General features: G+C 39.6%; 1 protein-coding gene across 6 annotated transcripts in view; it reads left to right on the top strand.

The window, feature by feature from the left end:
* Nucleotides 1-23,150, top strand: part of LOC124601711 (telomeric repeat-binding factor 2-interacting protein 1-like) — a 200,141-nt gene that overhangs the window by 82,344 nt on the left and 94,647 nt on the right. For all 6 annotated transcript variants that reach the window (XR_006978582.1, XM_047136269.1, XM_047136266.1 and 3 more), the window contains one exon: nt 6,184-6,279. Coding sequence is in view for 5 of the 6 variants with exons in the window: in XM_047136269.1 (XP_046992225.1) it covers nt 6,184-6,279 (96 nt within the window). In the remaining variant the exon portion in view is untranslated. The remainder of the gene's footprint in view (nt 1-6,183; nt 6,280-23,150) is intronic.

Raw genomic sequence — 23,150 nt, 5'->3', positions numbered from 1 at the left:
TCTCTTATGGTCGTCTTTTGCGGCTTTATCTTCGGGGAAGTTTCTGCAGAGGTTAATAAAATTTTCACACAAAAAACACTGTGTGAACTCAAGTTTAGAAAAATATGTGATCACTAGCTGCACTAAGACAGTAGCAGAAATAGCACTTAACCCCAACTGTAGTACGTACTAAATATGCCATTGTCAACAGTGAAACATATTCATATTGTTGAACATTTCCTGCATTGCACATGAATGGCTGGTGACATCACACTAAATCGTTATTATTCGTTATGCGAAACATTGCTTGTTAAGCGAGTCTCTTTTTTTTTTTTTTTTTTGCGAATTGCCTCTTGTGGGAGGTGCTTGTTAAACGAGTTTCCACTGTATTATACAACTATAATATTGATGGGTCACAGTTGGAATCCCTCAGCTCATACAAATGGGTATAAAATTTGAAGAGATATGAAATGGAAGGATCACATAGTCTCAGTCATAAGTAAAGCACCGAGTGAGGTGGTGCAGTTGTTAGCACACTGGGCTCTCATTTGGGAGGACGATAGTTCAAACCCATGTCCAGCGATCCTGAGTTAGGTTTTCAGTGATTTCCCTAAATTTCTTCACGTAAATATGGTGATGGTTCCTGTGAAAGGGCATGGCCGACATCCTTCCCCATTCTTCTCTAATTTGATGGGGCTGATGACCTCACTGTTTGGTCCACTCCCCCAAATCAACCAACCTTAAGTAAAGCAGGTAGTAGACTTTGGTTTATCGGTAGAATACTGGGGACTTGCAATTAGTCTACAAAGGAAATTGCTTATAAAACACTCATGTGCCTCATCATAGAATATTGTGCAAGTGAATGTCACACATACCAGATAGGACCAACACAGGATATCGAATGTATAGGAAGAGCAGCATGGGCAAATGCTTAAAGATAGATGCAAACTATTCCATGAAAGCCTACTTACTTAGAAAGCTTCAACAACCACATTTAAGTGATAAATCAAGGAATATACTTCAATCCCTTAAGCATTGCTTCCATAGGGACCGCAAAGACAAGATTAGACTAATTACAGTGCTCACAGAGTCAATTAAGCAGTCATTCTTCCTGTGCTCCACACATGAATGTAACAAGAAAAAGCCTAATCCACCTCACAGTGGTTTTGCAGAGTATGGATGTAGATGAAGGTGTAGCTATTTCTGTACCAGATTGACTAATCTTCCATCTTTCAGGTAAATAATGTGTTTTGGTTTTCTGTATCCTTTAACTTGTACACCTTACCTTACGTAATTTGGGGTATGCTCTCAGAAATTTCCCAATTTTATCTTTCTGCTTTTGTTCATAGATTTCAAAGCTGTGAAACTATTAATGTTAAGGCAGAATGTAACGGACTTGTCATCTTCTAAATACACTGTGCAACACAATTAAATGGCCACCTTTTCAAAACTCCATAATTGTCTCCCATTGAGACACGTAAGTTTGAAATTTGGGTCAAAGATGGCTACAACTTTTCTCTGTGTTGGTGCAAAAGCATGGTACCCTGTGATATCACCCTCTGGCTCAGCAACATTTCAGACAGCAAGTGTCAACGTGCCAAACAAAAACCAGAGCTAAGTAGTTCATATGAGGTATAAGGTGGGTTAATTACATCACATTCACACCAAATTTTGCCACAGTTCTGCTCAACACCATCATGGGCATGTCACACAATGGGGAGGCCATCACACCACCTCTTACCCTCATTTCAGCCCTTCTTTTAACATCTCTGCAATGGAGCTCGGAACCGCTACACCCAACATTGAAATTACACAGTTTTCTTTTGGGTGGCTGAGGAAATCATTTCAGAGAGACCGTCATTCAAAATCAACATGAAAAGTCTTCAGGATGTGGCATAGAAGGCATCAGTTAAACCACCTGTTCCCTTAGAGCCTCGGTTCCCATACATTTCGCAGTCGAAAATGACAGTTTATAGTGCAATAAGCAACAGGATAACATTCTTGACACTGCTGACACCGCCCCAGTTGATTCAACCCCTCTCTAAGGATACTGTGGAGCTGTAGCTGCATTAAACGTGACTGCACCCCTTTGGAGTGCAGCACACATACAGTTTCTCCACTTTGGAATGCAGCACAACCACAGTTTCTCCTCTGGTGCACAGGGCAGAACCACTAGGTACTGTTAAAAACCGTTCACGAAGATTGAACATGATCTGAAGCACCAAAGGGTGTTTATGATTTTTCAGTCCTCTAGTTTTGCTCCCTTCTGTTGTGTGATCATGGAAGGATGACATTGATACATGCATAAAATAGCAAACTATGCCTCTACAAGCCCCCAGTTTGGCAATACCCTTGGTGCCACCCACACTCCTTTGTTGAGCACAGTAAAAATGTACCTGTACCGAGACACGTCAGAGCACCTACCGTTGCACTACAGCACGAGAGGATTGTTCTATTGCTTGGCAGGAGATCTGGGACCAAAGAGAGATGCACCGACTCCAGACAATTGCCGTGCTACTACTGGTCGAATGGTGTCGGCACAAACAGTTTGGCGATGCCTATAGGAACAGCACATTCATCCACCCATGTCAATGAAGGATCCCACCTAGACATGTGCACATTACGTTATCAGGTTGGAGTTTGCCAGCCATCACATTCAGTGGGGTATGGATGGAACATATGACTCTGGTGTTTTTCACGGGTGAGTTACACTTCCCTACGTTTGTCGTCATGATGAGGAAGTGAGGAATCATGCAGATGTCGTTTCCCTGCAGACTGCATTTCGTAGCGGAAGTGTCATGAATTGGGGAGGCATTAGACACAGGAAGATACCCCTCATCATAGTGCCTCCTCCTGCATTGAACACACAGTGCTACTGGTATGGGGTAGTGCTGCAGCTTTTGGATTGTTATGCACACTGATGCAGGACAATGCTTTATATCACAATGCCCAGGCCATTGAAGGTCTGGTCAGCAGGCATCATTGTGATAATCTGGTATGCCAACAGCCCAGACTTAAAGCCAATTGAAAATGTGTCATATTACATGGAGCGAAGACTAAGGTGCTTGCATCCCCAGCCAGAAACAGTTGATGAACTTTCCAGTGCCTTCCTAAACATCTGGATCAACATCCCCCAGGACAACAGCAATTCTGTGATCCACAACTGTCATTGTTAATGGGAGGCGGTTAATACTGCTAGTGTTGGTGGCACATCTTACTGAATATTGATTGTAATCAATAAAGAAATCATTGAAATCAGAATGTGTACCTTTCTTTGCCCCAAAAATGATTTCCTTGTCCATCAGAATAAAACAGTTGAGTTACAGAACATCTCTGCACTAGTGTTTGATGGCCGCATTTAAAGTGCAGTGCGTCAAAAAAAGGGTTCCCTACATTGCCAGCACTTAGGTGTTTGTCTGTACAGGTACATTTTTAACGTGTTCAAGAAAAGAGCACAGGTGGCACCAAGGTTATTGCTGATTGGGGGCTCATAGAGGGACTGTTCGCTGTTTAATTTATGCACATGTGTATGTCACACCCACGGCCGTAATCACGCAGCAGGTGGGTGCAAACATGAGGGGTGAAAAAGCATAAGCACCTTATACTGCTTCACATCACGTTCAACTTTCATCAAACGGTTTTAAATGGTGCGTAGTGGTTCCACCCTGTACACCAAGCAAAAACTGTGATCGTGCTGCAGTCCACAGAGAAGTTCTTAGAGAAGCAGTGTCAGAGGTTGTCAAGAATGTCATCTTGTTGCTCACTGCACTGTGCACTGTTATTTTCAACTGCAGAATATGTGGGAATCGTGGCCTCAAGGGAAGGGATGGTTTGATTGATGCCCTTTATGCCACATCCTTAGGTCTTTTCGTGTCAATTCTGAGCAGTGTAGTATCTGGAATGATTTGCTCAGCCACCCCTAAGAAAACTGTGCAAGTTCAACACTGAGCATTGCCATTCTGACCTCTATTGCAGAGGCGTCAAAAGATGGGGTACAGTGTCGGTAAGAGGGGGTGCAACGACCTTCCCATCGTGTGAAACATCCGTAGTGGAGTTGGACAAAATTTTGATGAAATTTATTGCCAGTGTGACATCATTAACCCACTTTACATCTCACATGAACTTATGAGCTTGGGGCTTTTTCTTCTTGGCATGTATCAACACATAGCATTGTTGAGCCTGAGGGTGACATCACAAGGTGCCATGTTTTTGCACCATTGTAGAGGAAGATTGTAAACACCTTTGAACCAAATTTCAAACAGATGCATCACAATGTTATGACGTTTTGAAAAAGTGATCCTTTAATTGTGTTGCACAGTGTATTTATCTTATTTAATGAGCTTGGCCATAACCAAGTTCTCTTGGTTACTCTGATTATGCACTACTTCCAGATCAGCTAGTGTTATGATATAAATGTGTACATAAAGTGAGCACTTTCAGACAGCTACAGTGAGAGGCATCAGTGTAGCCATTATCATTGAATATATACAGGTATTTTGTGTTTCCTGATTGATTTGGCATTCTTTACAGAGAATTCGAGCATAAGTGCACAACAATAAATAAATAATTCTGTTAGGAAGTGTTGAAAATGCTTGCTAGCTCACATGCAGTATGATCTGTGTGACCTTGTGCGTGCGTGTGTGTGTGTGTGTGTGTGTGTGTGTGTGTGTGTGTGTGTGTGTGTCAAGGGCTGGAGTGCAACCACTGGTTGGATATCTTGCCATATTTCCTGGTTTGTTGTATAGATTTCAACAAACTTTTTTTTTTTTTTAATTCTCAAAAATGATTACAAATGTACAATTAGTCTTTTACGCTATTTAATTTTTTCTGTGTTTGGATTGCATGAACCTCTTTATACGAGGGTAAGCCAATTATTATCCACAATTTAGTTATATTTTATTTTGGTAGTACTGTAGTTTTACATTGATGACACATGCTTTGTTTATTTTTTGTTATACCTTTGCAATTCTCAAGCTGCTAAGTTAGTTTCATTATCACTGCCATGCTGTTAATCATGGCTGCTCCACTGTCTATTTGCACCAAAGAAAAGCAACGTTCAGTGATCCGTTTTTTGTGGTCGGAAGGTGTATCAGGGGCCAAAATTCATGGAAGACTTTTAGTACAGTACGGGAACAGTCTTTGCCACAACAGAGTGTCTACGAATGGATTGAACAATTCTGAAATGGTCGCACAAGAGTTATGCATGATGGAGCCGGATGACCGTTTACCGCCACAAATTGAGTGTTCACGTGAAATGATTCTCTTAGACAGACGATTAATTATTGACGAAGTGGCACATCATCTGCAAATTAGTCACAGTTCTGCCTATGAAATCATCCACAACAGACTTGGGTTTCATAAAGTTTGTGCAAGATGAGTCCCAAAACAACTCTCACAGTTGCATAAACAATTGTGCTTGGACGTCTGCAAAAAAATTTGGATCCCTATGGTAACAAAGGGAGCAACTTCTTAGACAGGATCATTACTGGTGACGAAACATGGATCCATCATTACGAGCCAGAGAGTAAACCACAGATTATGGAATGGAAACATCCAAATTCGCCGTGCAAGAAAAAGTTCAAGACCCAACTGTCTGCAGGAAAACTGATGCTTACAGCTTTGTGGGATGCACAAGGTCCAGTACTGGAACATTATGGGGAAAGGGGCACCACAATAAACAGTGTACGTTACAGTGAGATGCTTACTGCCAGGCTAAAGCCTGCAATTCAAAGCAAATGCCAAGGATTGCTGTCAAAGGTGTTGTGTTGTTGCACAACAATGCCCGTCTGCATACTGCTGCCCACACTGCTGAAATGCTCCAGAAACTCAAATTTGAAGTACTGGATTATCCTCCACATAGTCCCGATCTTCTCCCTTCTGAATATCACTTGTTTGGTCCACTCAAACAGGCATTAAGGGGCCATCGATTTGCCTTGGATGAAGCACTGAAAGAAGCAGCGCGTTTCTGGCTTGCAGCTCAACTGAGAACCTTCTGAGGGCATCAGGAAGCTTGTACAACGATGGACCAAGTGCGGTGAAATGCAAGAAGACTATGTCGAAAAATGATGTTCTTGTAAGTTTCCTATTTGATTACAATAAAATTTTATAACTACTTTGCAGATAATAGTTGACTTACCCTCGTATGACACAAAATTTATCTTTATTAATAATTTGAGAATGTATAAAATTTTGATTTGCTTTTAGCCTGCATAAACCAGCAGAAAGTGGTGGTACTGAAAGTTCTTCAAGGGCTATCAGCCAGAAACATGTGGAGGAACTTAGATCAAGTAGATTGCTCAGGTACTATATTGTTTATATTCAGTTCTTTGAAAACATATGATATAGTTTATCAGTAAACTGAAAATATTTTCCATTTGATTACCGATTTCATTACACAATTTCAAATGAAAAATAAATGCTAGTTTGTACTTAGATAGCCTCCTAATCCTTCGTTTGTATTACTTGCTCATTTCTTTTCCGTTAAACTACAAATTTTACCTCATTTATAGTTTCTTTTGTGTATCATTTCAGGGATTGTTACAATCTGTGAAAGTGAAAGTTTTAGGATTTGAGAATGACATAGTTACATGTCATCCAACTATAAACCAAATCATTGCTGGCTCTTTAGTCCCTTGTAATTTTTGAAATCATTTAGAAGATAGCTTTTTAAAGGAAATCAGAAACATTGATGAGTAACTCAGACAAAAAAACAGAATTATCGGGAGGGTGTGAGAGAGGGATGTGGTGGGGGCTGGTGTGTGTGTGTGTGTGTGTGTGTGTGTGTGTGTGTGTGTGTGTGTGTGTGAGAGAGAGAGAGAGAGAGAGAGAGAGAGAGAGAGGGGGGGGATGGATAGAAAACTGATGCTATAGACTGTTATGCATATACGAAGGGCGTTCAAAAAGTTTTGCACAGTTGTCTCCAATTGTTTCATTTTTTGCAGGAGGAGAATGAATTTTTTTTAACATACTTGGAACATTTAGCTATAAGTTGGTATATAAAAATACTTTCTTTTATGTACAGGTGAGCCATAATGGACCGTGAAGTACATGTTAGGTTGTGACAATGGTCGGTGATGGAGTTCCTCTTCGAGACCGGCAATGACCCTGCCACATCGATTCACAGGAAGTTTCTCCCTGTTCATAGGGAGGACACAGTGAATCACAGCAGTGTCCAGCGATATCGAGCAGTGGTTGCCGAGGTTTTAAGAAGGTGATTTCTCTCTACTGGACAATCCATGATGTGGTAGATCGTCAATGGCAGTGAGTGATGTGAATAAGGAGACCATTGATCAAATCATCCGAAATGACAGATGTGCGACAACATGACAGCTTGCTGAAATGACTCGTTTGTCATTGGATAGTGTGGTATCACTGGTACAGTCACTAGGGTACAGAAAAATCTATGCACGTTGGGTGCGTAGATTATTGACGAGAGAAATGAAAATGATGAGGAAGAATTTGTGCGAAGGGTCTCATGAAGACCTTTACTGAAGTGTGGAAACAGTGTTTTGACACCGTCATTACACTGGATGAAACTTGGTTGTTTTTGTCTGAACCTGAGAGGAAAACCCAATCCATGGAGTTGCATCATCTGGGTTCCCCTTGGAAGAGGAAACCAAGACTTTCACGGAAGAAGAAACCAAGACTTTCACAAACAGCAGGCCAAAAGGTGATGGCCTCCTCCTTCTAGGATCAGTGTGGTGTCATTTTCATTGACTTTTTGGAACCTGGCTCCACAATTAACTGAGACCATTACTGTTTGTCATTGGACAAGCTGCAACATGCAATCAAGACCCACAGACCACAGCTTCAGGGTTAGCTCATCAGACTACACCCCATACAGCCCTTATGACACAGGAGAAAATCAGGAAAATGGGTTGGAAAATTGTTCTTCATACCCCCTACAGTCCGGACTTGGCTCCGTCTGATTTTGACCTCTTTAGTCATCTGAAGGCCCACCTGTGCGGTAAAACATTTGATAGTGAGAAACACCTTATTTCTTGTGTCAAGCGATGGTGTAAAAGGCAAGCCGAGAATTGTACGAAAGTGCATTTACATTGTGGAAAAATGTTTGACCAGATGCATCACAGCTGATGGAGGCTATATTGAGTAGGCTCAATGTATAGCTAAATGTTCCAAGTATGTTAACAAAAAATTTCGCTCTCCTCCTGCATAATATAAAACAATTAGAGATGACTGTGCAGAACTTTTTGAATCCCCTTTGTATAAGCAAAACATCAAAGTCATTGTTGAAACAGGGCATTTTCTTCTGGTGTTCTGTTTTATCAGCTAACATTTACACTGGGCTAAAGTACTTTATCCATTGATAATTCTGCTTCATCTGTTCAACAGTGTGATGCGTCTACTGATATACCTGTCCTTTCAGTGCATGCTTCAGGAAAACACCTTGTGGGTACAGATCTGCACAGTTAAATAACAATGTTGTTGTTGTTGTTGTTGTTGTTGTTGTTGTGGTCTTCAGTTCAAAGACTGATTTGATGCAGCTCTCCCTGCTGCTATATCCTGTGCAAGCCTCTTCATCTCCCAGTAACTAATGCATCATAAATCATTCTCAATCTGCTTAGTGTGGTCTCCCTCTACGATTTTTACCCTCCACGCTTCCCTCCAGTACTAAATTGGTGATCCCTTGATGCCTCAGAACATGTCCTACCAACTGATCACTTCTTCTAGTCAAATTGTGCCACAAATTCCTCTTCTCTCCAATTCTAATCAGTACTTCCTCATTAGTTACGTGATCTACCCATCTAATCTTCAGCATTCTTCTGTAACACCATATTTCAAAAGCTTCTTTTCTCTTCTTGTCTATACTGTTTATCATCCATGTTTCACTTCCATAAACAGCTACACTCTATTCAAATACTTTCAGAAAGAACTTCCTGACACTTAAATCTATACTTGATGTTGACAAATTTCTCTTCTTCAGAAACCCTATCCTTAACATTGCCAGCCTACTTTTTATATTCTCTCTACTTCAACCATCATCAGTTATTTTGCTGTCCAAATAGCAAAACTTATCTACTACTTTAAGTGTCTCGTTTCCTTATCTAATTCCCTCAGCATCACCTGATTTAATTTGACTATAATCCATTATCCTCATTTTGCTTTTGTTGATGTTCATCTTATATCCTCCTTTCAAGGCACTGTCCATTCCGTTCAACTACTGTTCCAAGTCTTTTGTTGTCTCTGACAGAATTACCGGCCATCAGCAAAATTCAAGGGTTTTATGTGTTCTACCTGGATTGTAATTCCTAGTCGAAATTTTTCTTTTGTTTCCTTTACTGCTTGCTCAGTATACAGATTGAATAACATTGGGGATAGACTACAACTCTGTCTTACTCCCTTCTCAACCACTGCTTCCCTTTCATGCCCCTCGACTCTTATAACTGCCATCTGGTTTCTGTTCAAATTGTAAATAGCCTTTCGCTCCCTGTATTTTACCCCTGCCACCTTTAGAATTTGAAAGATAGCATTCCAGTCAACACTGAAAACAGCTTTCTCCAAGTCTATAAATGCTATAAATGTAGGTTTACCTTTCCTTAACCTAGCTTCTAAGATAAGTCGTAGGGTCAATATTGTCTCACGTGTTCCTACATTTCTATGAAATCCAAACTGATATTCCCCGAGGTCAGCTTCTACCATTTTTTTCAATCGTCTGTAAAGAATTTGTGTTAGTATTTTCAACCGTGACTTATTAAACTGGTAGTTCGGTAATTTTCACATCTTTTAGCATCTGCTTTCTTTGGAACTGGAATTACTATATTCTTATTGAAGACTGAGGGTATTTCACCTGTCTCATATGTCTTGCTCACCAGATGGAACAGTTTTGTCATGACTTGCTCTCCCAAGGCTATCATTAGTTATACCAGAGAGTTGTCTGCTTGTTTCAACTTACGTTTTTCAGTGCTCTGTCAAATTCCTCATGCAGTATCACATTTCCTGTCTCATCTTCATTTACATACAATTCCATTTCCATAATATTGCCTTCAAGTTCATCGCCCTTGTGTAGACCCTCTATATACTCCTTCCACCTTTCTGCTTTCCTTTCTGTGCTTATGAGTGGTTTTCGATTTGAGCTCTTAGTATTCATACAGGTGGTTCTCTTTTCTCTGACGGTCTCTCTAATTTTCCTGTAGGCAGTGTCTGTCTTACCCCTAATGATATATGCTTTTACATCCTTACGTTTGTCCTCTAGCCGTTCCTGCATAGCCATTTTGCACTTCCTGTTGATCTCATTTTTGAGACATTTGTATTCCATTTCGCCTGCTTCATTTACTGCATTTTAAAACTCTCTCCTTTCATCAACTAAATTTAGTATCTTTTGCGTTACCCAAGGGTTTCTACTAGTCCTTGTCTTTTTACATATGTGATACTCTGCTGCGTTCACAACTTCATCTCGTAAAGCTACCCATTCTTCTTCTACTGTATTCCTTTCTCCCATTGAAACTCTCTGCAACCTCTAGTTCATTTAGTTTATCCAGGTTCCATCTCCTTACATTCCTACCTTTCGCAGTTTCTTCAGTTTTAATCTACAGTTCATAACCAGTAAATTGTGGTCGGAGTCCACATTTGCCCCAGAAAAGTCTTACAATTTAAAACGTGGATCCTAAATCTCTGTCTTACTATTATGTAATCAGTCTGAAACTTTCTGGTGTCTCCAGGTCTCTTCCATGTATACAACTTCTTTCGTGATTCTTAAACCAAATGTTAGCTGTGATTAAGTTATGCTACAGTACAAAATTCTGCCAGGCGGCTTCCTGTTTCATTCCTTACCCCAGTCCATATTCACCCACTACTTTTCCTTCCCTTCCCTTCCCTTCCCTTCCCTTCCCTTCCCTTCCCTTCCCTTCCCTACTATCGAATTCCAGTCCCCATGACTACTAAATTTTCGTCTCCCTTAATTATATGAATAATTTATTTTCTCTCATCATACATTTCTTCAGTCTCTTCTTCATCTGTGGAGCTAGTTGGCATATAAACTTGTACCATTCTGGTAGGTGTGGTCTTCATGTCTATCTTGGCTACAATAATGCATTAACTATACTGTTCATAGTAGCTTATTAGAGTTCTTATTTTTTTATTCATTATTAAACCTACTCCTGAGTTACCCCTATTTGATTTTGTATTTAATTTCACTAATTCCCACTATATTTAACTTTAACCTGTTCATTTCCCTTTTAAAATTTTCTAACCCCCACTGCCTGATTAGGGGATCTGACGTTCCATACTCCGATCCGTAGAACACCAGTTTTGTTTCTTCTGATAATGATGTCCTCCTGAGTAGTCCCTGCCCAGAGATCTGAATAGGGGACTGTTTTAACTCTGGAATATTTTCCCCAAGTGGACGCCATCATCATTTAACCATACAGTAAAGCTGCATGCCGTCGGGAAAAATTACGATTGTAGTTTCTCCTTGTTTTCAGCCATTCTGTGTACCAGCACAGCAATACAGGTTTGGCTGATGTTACAAGGTCAGTTCAGTCAATGATCCAGACATATGTATCACTCAGGCACACAAGCCTCCCCACCAACGGTAAGGTCCATGGTTCATGGAAAGGGGGGGGGGGGCAATAGCCATAATCCCATACAAATGACCCTGTCTTTTTGATAAAGGCATAATCCATTGGTGGAAATGGTTCCGAGGCCATAATATTGCCAGGGAATGCTGGAACTATTAACTCTCCAATGCCACAATTTTTTGTCCATCAATTGGCTTTGGTGCCACATTATGATGTTATGATGGCACACATCCGTTTGCTCCTTGCTGCCCTGTGATCTGCTGAGTGTGACTTCCCTGACTTCTGTTTTCTGTCTCTTGTGAAAGATCTTCTAACACTTTCTAAGATGAAATGAAATGTCATGTGGCTAGGGCCTCCCGTCAGGTAGACCTGTCGCCTGGTGCAATTCTTTTGAGTTGACACCACTTTGACGACTTGCATGTTAATGGGGATGATATGCTGATGAAGATAACACAACACTCGGTCCCTGAGCAGAGAAAATCTCCAACCCATCCCGAAATCGAACCAGGCCCCTTTGCATGGCATTCTGTCGTGCTGATCACTCAGCTGTCAAGGTACTTTCCAAGATGGTAATTGTGGACAATGTCATTGTGCTGACCTGAATGTATGACTATTGTGGTAATATACATTATAACAGGACAAGACTTTTGGTGGGCTTGTAGTGAACACTGTATTTACTTCAATAAGTATTCTACTATTCTCAAACAATATGTACCATATGAACTCATGATAAAACACTTGCTGCTCAGATACTGTGTGCTGTGATAGTTCTTAAAACGAAGCAGATAACTCAGTTTTTATTTTCTTGTACATCTCAACTATGAGACCTGCCCAAAAAGAGTGATTGTATGAGCTGAACATAAAAAGATAGAGGAAACATAATAGTATCTCAAAAATATTATGATAATAGAAATTCCTAGAAGAACCTACAAATAAAAAATGAATATAGAAAACCACTCAGAAGCAAGTGAATGGCAATGTGCCATCCACCATACATTTGTGGAAAAATAGTAGCTTCTCCCCATTTTTCTGCTCTCGGTTGATCAGTCTGTTCTTTGCATTAATTTGAGAGTTATTTGCATAGCCATCAATTGGAAATCATATTTGATAACCTAGACTAGTATTGATTTAAGTGTCAGGAAGTCATTTCTGAAAGTATTCGTATGGAGTGTAGCCATGTATGGAAGTGAAACATGGACGATAAATAGTTTGGACAAGAAGAGAATAGAAGCTTTCGAAATGTGGTGCTACAGAAGAATGCTGAAGATTAGATGGGTAGATCACATAACTAATGAGGAAGTATTGAATAGGATTGGGGAGAAGAGAAGTTTGTGGCACAACTTGACCAGAAGAAGGGATCGGTTGGTAGGACATGTTCTGAGGCATCAAGGGATCACCAATTTAGTATTGGAGGGCAGCGTGGAGGGTAAAAATCGTAGAGGGAGACCAAGAGATCAATACACTAAGCAGATTCAGAAGGATGTAGGTTGCAGTAGGTACTGGGAGATGAAAAAGCTTGCACAGGATAGAGTAGCATGGAGAGCTGCATCAAACCAGTCTCAGGACTGAAGACCACAACAACAACAACAGACTAGCATATATTGCCTATAGTGTATTTTAGTAAGTTTTCGAAAAGAGCCACAAGATGCACTTTGTGTTTTATTTACCAGTTTCACTCTTCAAATGAACAAGAGCATCATCAGAACATATACTGCAAAAGATACAAATTGAGATAATAAGGAAAACAGGTAATGATGTTATGTAAAGTACATATCTATTTCCAGTACAGTGACTTGAGTTTAAAGTTGCCTGACAGCATTAAAGATTGTGTTTAAAGTAGGACAGCTCGAACGATTAAACTGGCTGTACTACAGTACTTAAACTTATGTTTAGGTACATTGAAACGACAGTAGTAAATGATGACATCAACACCACTGATGAAATTGACTGTACAACAGTATGTCCATGGTATATTGTATCTAAAGATAATTTACAACTACAGGAAATGAAATTTTGATTTCAGTCACATCCTTTATGGGCATGTATAGACACCTCACATCTGTATATAGTAGCTTATCTTTCAAAAAATATGAGTACATCTGTAAAAATTGAAATATCTTTCAAAAGACATTACAAAAAGTACATACTTAAAAATGTCTTTACAAAAATACATTCAAAACTACCATTTTTAAAAATATTTATGTTAAAATAATATTTTTGTTGCTTGTCTACAGCATTTCATTAAATAACTTGAAAGAACCCGTGTAAATTAAACTAGTTTTGTTCATTTAATGAATTTTGCGGGTTGTTCTTCTTTTCAGTGAAAATTTCCAATTCTCCAAAAACATTCAACAGAGGATGTTTATCTGTGGAGTGGATAATTTTCATATTGTCTTGAATCTCACCTAATGTATAGTTTTTCTCAAATGTTCTCCCAATGCTGCACAATTCAAATTTAGATTGTATGTTCCTTATAATGTATTTTAAACACTCTTCCAGTTTGGTCAATGTATGTGCTCTGACAAATTTGCCAATTCATTATATGTACTCCTGAATTACAGTATTTTTCCTTATGTATATTCTCTTTGTGTATTAGTGCACACTTAAGGGAGTTGTTAGTTTAAAATGCTACTTTAACTTTCTAACTTGACAAATATGTCACTGTACAGTCTGTTACTGGCCCTTTGTATGTGAGTGTAATCTATTCTTTTCTACTGGTTCGCCTGTACTATTGTTTTTCTATTGTTTAATATATTTCTGTATAGTGTGATACAGTTTCATTGTATCACATTCTTGGTAATTGTTCCTTAATGCTATCTTTTTGATTGTCTGTAATTCTGTAGCTCTGTCTTCATCTGTGAGAGGTAACTGTGCACATCTCTAATTTCTGCTTTTATCCAAGTCACCTCCACTATATTGCAATGCATTGTGTGATGTGTGTGTGTTCTGCATTTTAAATCTTGCATATCTAGGGATGACGCCACATTGTAAACATTCTTAGTTGAATTTAATTTTCATGTTAATCTGTGTAAGTTTTGATTTCGTTCTTGGGTACTTGTGTACAGTTCAACAGGCTTGGCTAGGCACAAATTTAGCAAGAGCAGGCATTGCCTGTCGGGGGAGAGACTGTTAAAACAGTTTTTGAAAACAACCACAAGTCACACTTTCTATTTTTTATTTACCAGTTTCACTCTTCAAGTGAACAAGGGTGCATTAGAATATACACTGTAAAAGATACAAAGTAAGATAATCGGATAATGGTAATACGGTAGTGCCATTATACGAAAAAGATTACACTGACAAAACATTACAGTATTTCAAATAGAACTGCATGAATGGAATTAGTATGGATCCACTCAATACATTCCAAACTGAAGTAAAAAGAAAAATTGATGCTTCTCAATTTTTACTTGACAGATTAGAAAAACATGATTAAAGATGATTATTTCAAGGCTTCCTACTGCAAGAGCTCAAATTAAAATACATAAAGACAAGAAGTCAATTAGAGATATAAATAATAATGAATATGCTCCCAATAGTGAACTAAATTAAATACACAATTAAAAATACTTAAAAAGTGTACAAATCTGACAAACCTATCAGCATTAAAAATAGCATCCAATTTACAAACAACATAGTAACTATGAATATGCCCGCCTGGTTGGCCGTGTGGTATAACGCACGGCTTTCTGCACGGGAAGGAGCGCCTGGTCCCCGGCATGAATCCTCCCGGCGCATTTGTGTCAAGGTCTGGCAACCCGGCCAGTCTGCAGATGGTTTTTAGGCGGTTTTCCATCTGCCTCGGCGAATGCGGGCTGGTTCCCCTTATTCCGGCTCAGTTACACTATGTCGGCGATTGCTGCGCAAACAAGTTCTCGACGTACGCATACACCACCATTACTCTACCACGCAAACATAGGAGTTACACTCGTCTGGTGTGAGACGTTCCCTGGGGGAGTCCACCGGGGGCCGAACCACACAATAACCCTGGGTTCGGTGTGGGGTGGCGGAGGGGTAAAATGGACTGCGGTAGTCGTCGTGGGGTTGTGAACCACTGTGGCTGCGGTGGGGACGGAACCTCTCCGTCGTTTCTAGGTCCCCAGTTAACATTCAGTACAATACATATAAGTATGAATATTTCAGAAGATGCGATTTTCATCTCTTGGAATGTTACTAATATGTTTATGAACATATAAATTGACAAAACTTTAGAACTACTTAACCGTAATCTACTACATCATAAACCTATGGTTGTACACGAGACTGTAGAGCTGTTAGACTTCTTGCAATTTAACCTTGATTTCAGGTACTTTAAGTTCATTCAAAACAATCATTCCCTAATTTCATTGTATAATTACGTGACAAATAGTTTATTTTGAAAATTTTCGGATGCTGACAAGACTATATTTTCATAAGGTACTGGTATGAGGGTTTTGGATACATAATTTATTTTGTAGAAACACAGCATTTATGGTTCACAGTTCTGTCAAAGCATACATAATCCCTGAACTTCATTGTATATAAACAAAAATAAATGTGCAATTTTGGGAATTGCTACCATTGCCTTTTGCGGAATCTGCAAGGAATTTGTAACAAATTGGCATTTGTGATTTAGTTACTGCAGTAGATTTTCTAATCAAAATATTGTGTTACATCTAGTTTTCCCTTAAAGACAAGTAGCTCTATATATTATCTATATTTATCATAAATTAACTCTGTTTTTGAGTTTACTAACAACTATAATTAACCTCAAAATGTTTTAGGAAACTAGTAGTTTTTTACCACAGGTTTTTGTGTTGCTTTAATAGAAATCTCATTTTGTGTATTTGCTTCAGTTCTTAAAGGGAGTAAGCAAATTTTGCCTCAACTGATTAAAAAATGACCAACAAAGTTATTTGTCCATTGCCTTGTAATGCATTGCTCCAGCCAAAATGCAGCTACACTGTGAACACTTTTCTCGAAGTGAGGAGGGGATGGTTGACATTCATAAGCAACACAAAATCACCCTGACTGTTGTGAAACAACTGGCAGCTGCTGTGAATCGGTATGTTGTAAGAGCTCCTGAAAGTCATGTACCTGTGATACCTATACCAGAGGTACCTTTAGTACTATTCTATCCTGTGGATCCTGTTTCCTGTGCAGGAGATACAGGATCTGTCATTACTTGTCTACTTGACTCAATGGCATGTCAGTGGTGGATCTAGACATCCTGTATAGGGTGGATGGGGATCAGGGAGGACATATTGTGTTGTACAGATCCCCATAACAAACAAGTTTTAGGAGTTGCCTTTCACTGAAAGTGAAACCGAGCCAGTGGGAGTCAGTTCACTTTTGGGAAAACTTGTTTTGTCCGGTGTCAGGAGGGGGCAAACACGAAAGGGTAGGAGTCTGTTAATCGTTGGCAGTTCAAATGTACAGCAAATGGTGATACCCCTTAGGGAAATGGCAGCAAGGGACAGGAAAGGACGCCAGAAGCACTCAGTGTGTATGCCCGGGTGCCTCATTGAGCACATATGAAATCTTCTTGGATTATCAGCGGGGTGACATCTTGTCTTGTTGCAACACTTCAGTGGATTACATGTCCATCATCGTCAGGCAAAAATGATCGATATGAAATCCGTTGATACATTGCGACAAGACGATGATGCCACTCATCTGATAACCGAAGATGATTCCATAACTGAAATAGGCTGAGGAACCTGCAATCACACAGACTTGTTTAACATGTTGAAGAGGCTATTCCAGCAGCCATTGAGGGAACAGGATGCAACCAGCAGCAGATTGTGGCTCACGTTGGAACGTATGATGCCTATCGTCTGGGCTCCAAGGTCATTCTTGGGTCATTCCAGCAACTGGCAGAGGAGGTCGAGAAGACCAGCCTTGGGTTTGAATGAAGCTCACAAATTGCAGCATTGTTCCCAGAACTGATCATGGGCCTTTTGTTCTCAGTCAAGTGGTAGGACTGAACCAGAGACTTTGAATGTTCTGTGACAAGCTAGGCTGTGACTTCCTGGACTTGCAACATGTGGTAGGGAACTATATGGTCCTCCTAATTAGGCCAGGTGTGCACTAAACATCAGAGTTTGCTACTCAGGTGTGTGTGGGGTGCACGCAAGGTTTTTTTTTTTTTTTTTTTTTTTTAGGTTAGGCAACTTTCCATCCGATCCTGATGATGATAACTGTAGGAAACCCAGAAGTATCAGTGTAAGATCAAAAGAATTGCCTGCCACAGATGAGAGTATTAAAATCCTGATGGTCAGCTGCAAAAGCATTTACAACAAATTGCCAGAGTTTGAAGCACTTTGTAAAGCAATGAAGCACACATAATACCAGGTACAGAAAACTGGTTGAAACCTGGAATTGACAGCAGTGATATTTTTCGAGAAAATTTGAGTGTATATCGAAAGGATAGGCAAATGGAGGCAATGTATTTGTCGCAGTAGACAATAAACTCAATTCCACTGAGGGAGAAATTGAAGCTGCATGTGAGATTTTTTTGGGGCAAGATTCAGTATTAGGTGTGGGTGTGAAATAATGGAATCCTTCTATCCCACAACCGACTCATCTCCTGATGTAATTGGAAACTTTAGAGAAAACCTCGGTGCACTTGTACGCAAGTTCCCCGATCATACCGTAATCATTGGTTGAGATTTTAATCATGCAACAATTGATTGGGAAAATTACAGTTTAATTAGTGGTGGGTGAGATAAGACATCCTGTGAAACTTTACTAAAGCCCTTATCTGCAAACTAACTAGAACAGTTAGTTAGAAACTCCACTCGTGATGGAAATATATTGAATCTAATAGCAACAAATAGACTTGACCTCTTCGAGGATGTCCACATTGAAACTGTTATCAGTTTCCATGATGCAGTTGTGTGTGTGTGAGGGGGGGGGGGGGGGGCAGAAAGATATATGTGTTCAGTAAACTAGATAAAAAGTCAGTACTGTTTTATTGTAATGAGGAACTTGAAACTTTCAGCACAAGACACAAGACAGGAGCATGTAGAGGAACTCTGATTCAAGTTTAAAAGAATGGTTTAGCAGCCACTGGATAGATATTTACTCAGTAGAACAGTTCATAACAGGAGGGAACCTCCATGATATACTGTCATTGTAAAAATAACTTCTAAAGAAACAGAAATTACTGCATAATAGCTGTAAAACAAAGTGTAGTGCTATAGATAGACAGACAATGTGTGATGCCTTCAATAACTACCATAGTAGAAGACTGTCAAGTAATCTTCCACAGAACCCAAAGAAATTCTGGTCATATGTAAAGCGATACAGACTTCAAGAAGAATATAATAATTCGAATCCCAAAGAAAGCAGGTGTTGACAGATGTGAAAATTACCAAACTATCAGTTTAATAAGTCATGGCCGCAAAATACTAACACGAATTCTTTACAGACAAATGGAAAAACTGGTAGAAGCTGACCTCGGGGAAGATCAGTTTGGATTCCGTAGAAATTTTTGAACACGTGAGGCAATACTAACCTTACGACTTATCTTAGAAGAAAGATTAAGAAAAGGCAAACCTACGTTTCTAGCATTTGTAGACTTAGAGAAAGCTTTTGACAATGTTAACTGGAATACTCTCTTTCAAATTCTGAAGGTGGCAGGGATAAAATACAGGGAGCGAAAGGCTATTTACAATTTGTACAGAAACCAGATGGCAGTTATAAGAGTCAAGGGGCATGAAAGGGAAGCAGTGGTTGGGAAGGGAGTGAGACAGGGTTGTAGCCTCTCCCCGATGTTATTCAATCTGTATATTGAGCAAGCAGTAAAGGAAACAAAAGAAAAATTTGGAGTAGGTATTAAAATCCGTGGAGAAAAAATACATACTATGAGGTTTGCCGGTGACAATGTAATTCTGTCAGAGACGGAAAAGAACCTGGAAGAGCAGTTGAACAGAATGAACAGTATCTTGAAAGGAGGATATAAGATGAACATCAACAAAAGCAAAACGAGGATAATGGAATGTAGTCAAATTAAGTCGGGTGATGCTGAGGGAATTAGATTAGGAAATGAGACGTGTAAAGTAGTAGATAAGTTTTGCTATTTGGGGAGCGAAATAACTGACGATGGTCGAAGTAGAGAGGATATAAAATGTAGACTGGCAATGGCAAGGAAAGCATTTCTGAAGAAGAGAAATTTGTTGACATCAAGTATAGATTTAAATGTCAGGAAGTCGTTTCTGAAAGTATTTGTATGGAGTGTAGCCTTGTATGGAAGTGAAACATAGACGATAAATAGTTTAGACAAGAAGAGAATAGAAGCTTTCGAAATGTGGTGCTACAGAAAAATGCTGAAGATTAGATGGGTAGATCACATAACTAATGAGGAGGTATTGAATAGGATTGGGGAGAAGAGGAGTTTGTGGCACAACTTGACAAGAAGAAGGGACCGGTTGGTAGAACATGTTCTGAGGCATCAAGGGATCACAAATTTAGCATTGGAGGGCAGCGTGGAGGGTAAAAATCGTAGAGGGAGACCAAGAGATGAATACACTAAGCAGATTCAGAAGGATGTAGGTTGCAGTAAGTACTGGGAGATGAAGAAGCTTGCACAGGATAGAGTAGCATGGATAGCTACATCAAACCATTCTCTGGACTGAAGACCACCACCACCAACACCACAACAACAACAACAACAACATGTAAAAGCTGTTAGTGGCACCAAGTGAATGAGACACGAACTGAAATTGAGGGTTACAAAGCAAATGGTGAAATGTGTAACTCCATTTTCAAAAAGTGGTTTTACACAGGAAAACGCAGGAGAATTGCCCCAGTTTAATCCTCACACCACTGAAAAGGTGAATGAAATAAGTATTCGTGTTAGCAGTGTTGAGAAGCAGCTGAAACCATTAAGACTGAACAAAGCTTCAGGCCCCAATGGAATCCCTGTCAGTTTCTGTGTTGAATTTGTGTCTGAGTTAGCCCCTCTTCTAACTATAATCTATCATAGCTATCTCAAACAAAAAAATGTGCCCAGTTCTTGGAAAAAAGCACAAGCCATGCCCATCTACAAGAAGGTAGTAGAAGTGATCCAGAAAACTACTGTCCAATATCCTTGACATTGATTTGTTGTTGAATCTTAGAACATAATTGGGTATCTTGAACAGAATGACCTCCTCAGTGCCGCCAGCCAGCATGGATTTCGGAAACATCGGTCATGTTAGATCCAACTCGCTCTTTTCTCACATGACATACTGAAAGTTTTAGGTCCAGGCAATCAGATAGATGCTGTATTTCTTGATTTCTTAAAACTATTTGACTCAATTCCAAACCCCCATTTATTGTCCAGTGAAATTTGTGACTGGACTGAGCACTTTTTGTTAGGGAAAACACGGCATGTTATGTTGGATGGAGAGTCATCGTCAGATGTAGAAGTAACTTTGGGTGTGCCAAAGGGAAGTGTGTTGGGACCATTACTGTCCATGTTGTATATTATTGACTGTTTTCAGAAGTACTACCTGAAAGAAGCTGCATAAATATTCATTCAGATATTATAAGATTTCAAAGTGGTGCAGAGATTGGGAGCTTGCTTTAAATATTCAGAAATGTTACATTTTGCACTACACAAGCCAAAGAAATGTAGTATCCTGTGACTATAATATCAGTACAATCAACCAACTCATACAAATACTTTGGTGTAACACTTTGTAGGGATATAAAATGGAATGATCACATAGGTTCAGTCATTGGTAAAGCGGATGGTAAACTTCGCTTCATTGGTAGAATACTGGGGAAGTGCAATCAATCCGCATATGAGATTGCTTACAAATCACTCATGTAACTATTTCTAGAGTAATGCTCAAGTGTGTGGGACCCATACCAGATATTGCTAGAAGGAGATATTGAACGTATACAGAGAAGGGCAGCGCGAATGGTTGCAGGATCTGTGGGAGAGTGTCACAGAGACACTGAAGGAGCTGAACTGGAAGACTCTTGAAGATAGACTTAAATTGTCCTGAGAAATTCAATTACAAAGTTTCAGGAATGGGCTTTAAATGATTACTCTAGGAATATACTATATCCACCTACATATCGTTAGCATAGGGATTGTGAGTACAAGATTAGAATAATTACTGAACACACATACCTGAATGGTATGTCTAGTACATGGATGTACCGTTTGCCATGAACCACGGTGTAGAGATGTAGATGTAGATGTAATGGAAAAATTTACCACATGAGAGATGGCCTACCAATTGGTAATAGTTTATCTAGCATCATATCAGAAATTTTTCTTAGTAACTTGGAAATTAGATTTTTAGATAAATTTGACAATATCACTGGTATGTTGACAACATTATAATTCTTTTCTAAGGAACCAAGGAAGATTTAAATGAAATAATGACAGACAAGCTGAACCAGATGCATCCAAAAATTAAGTTCACATTGAACATGAAACTGATAGTCGCATCAATTTTCTCATTTTGTCAATTAATAGATCAAATGGGAAACATATTTTTAAAGTTTACAGGAAGCTTACATATTCAAGAATAATTATTGGGAATAACTCAGATAATCTAGTCCAGCACAAAAGAGCTTATTTCTGTTCAACTTTACACAGAATATTCCAATTGTCACTCACAGATGAGGACAGAGCTGCAGAATTACAGACAATCAAAAAGATAGCTTTAAGAAACAATTACCAAGAACGTGATATGATGAAATTGTACCACTCTACACAGAAAAATATTAAATGAAAGAAAAACAATAACACAGGCAAGTCAGTAGAAAAGAAAAGGTATATTAAACTCACATAAAAAGGGCCAATAACAGACTGTATAGCGAGATATTTCCCAAGATGGAGAGTTAAAGTAGCATTATAAAGTAGCAGCTTCCTTAGACATGCACTAATACACAAAGAGAATATACATAAGGACAAATACAGTAATTCAGGAGTACATGTAATGAATGGCCAAATTCGTCAGAGCATTTACACTATGTGGTCAAAAGTATCCGGCACCTGGCTGAAAATGACTTACAACTGTGTGGCGCCCTCCATTGGTAATGCTGGAATTCAATATGGTGTTGGCCAACCCTTAACCTTGATGACAGCTTCCACTCTCGCAAGCATATGTTTAGTCAGGTGCTGGAAGGTTTCTTGGGGAATGGTAGCCCATTCTTCATGGAGCTCTGCACTGAGGTGAGGTATCGATGACAGTCGGTGAGTCCTGGCACGAACTCAGTGTTCCAAACCATCCCAAAGGTGTTCTATAAGATTCAGGTCTGGACTCTGTGCAGGCCACTCCATTACAGGGATGATATTGTCATGTAACCACTCCACCACAGGCCATTCATTATGAACAGGTGCTAGATCATGTTGAAAGATGCAGTTGCCATCTCCGAATTCCTCATCAACAATGGGAAGCGAGAAGGTGCTTAAAGCATAAATGTAGGCCTGTGCTGTGATAATGCCATGCAAAACAACAAGGAGTGCAAGCCCCCTCCATGAAAAACACTACCACATCATAACACCATCACCTCCGAATTTCACTGTCGGCACTATACATGCTGGCAGATGACATTCACCAGGAATTCGCCATACCCACACTCCACCATCGGATTGCCACATTGTGTACCATGTTCGTCACTCCACACAACGTTTTTCCACTGTTCTAT

This window comes from Schistocerca americana, chromosome 1 (genome assembly GCF_021461395.2).
Source record: "Schistocerca americana isolate TAMUIC-IGC-003095 chromosome 1, iqSchAmer2.1, whole genome shotgun sequence".
NCBI classification, from domain to species: domain Eukaryota; kingdom Metazoa; phylum Arthropoda; class Insecta; order Orthoptera; family Acrididae; genus Schistocerca; species Schistocerca americana.
Note: the sequence above shows the minus strand (reverse complement) of the source record. Positions and strands in the feature narration are given on the sequence as shown.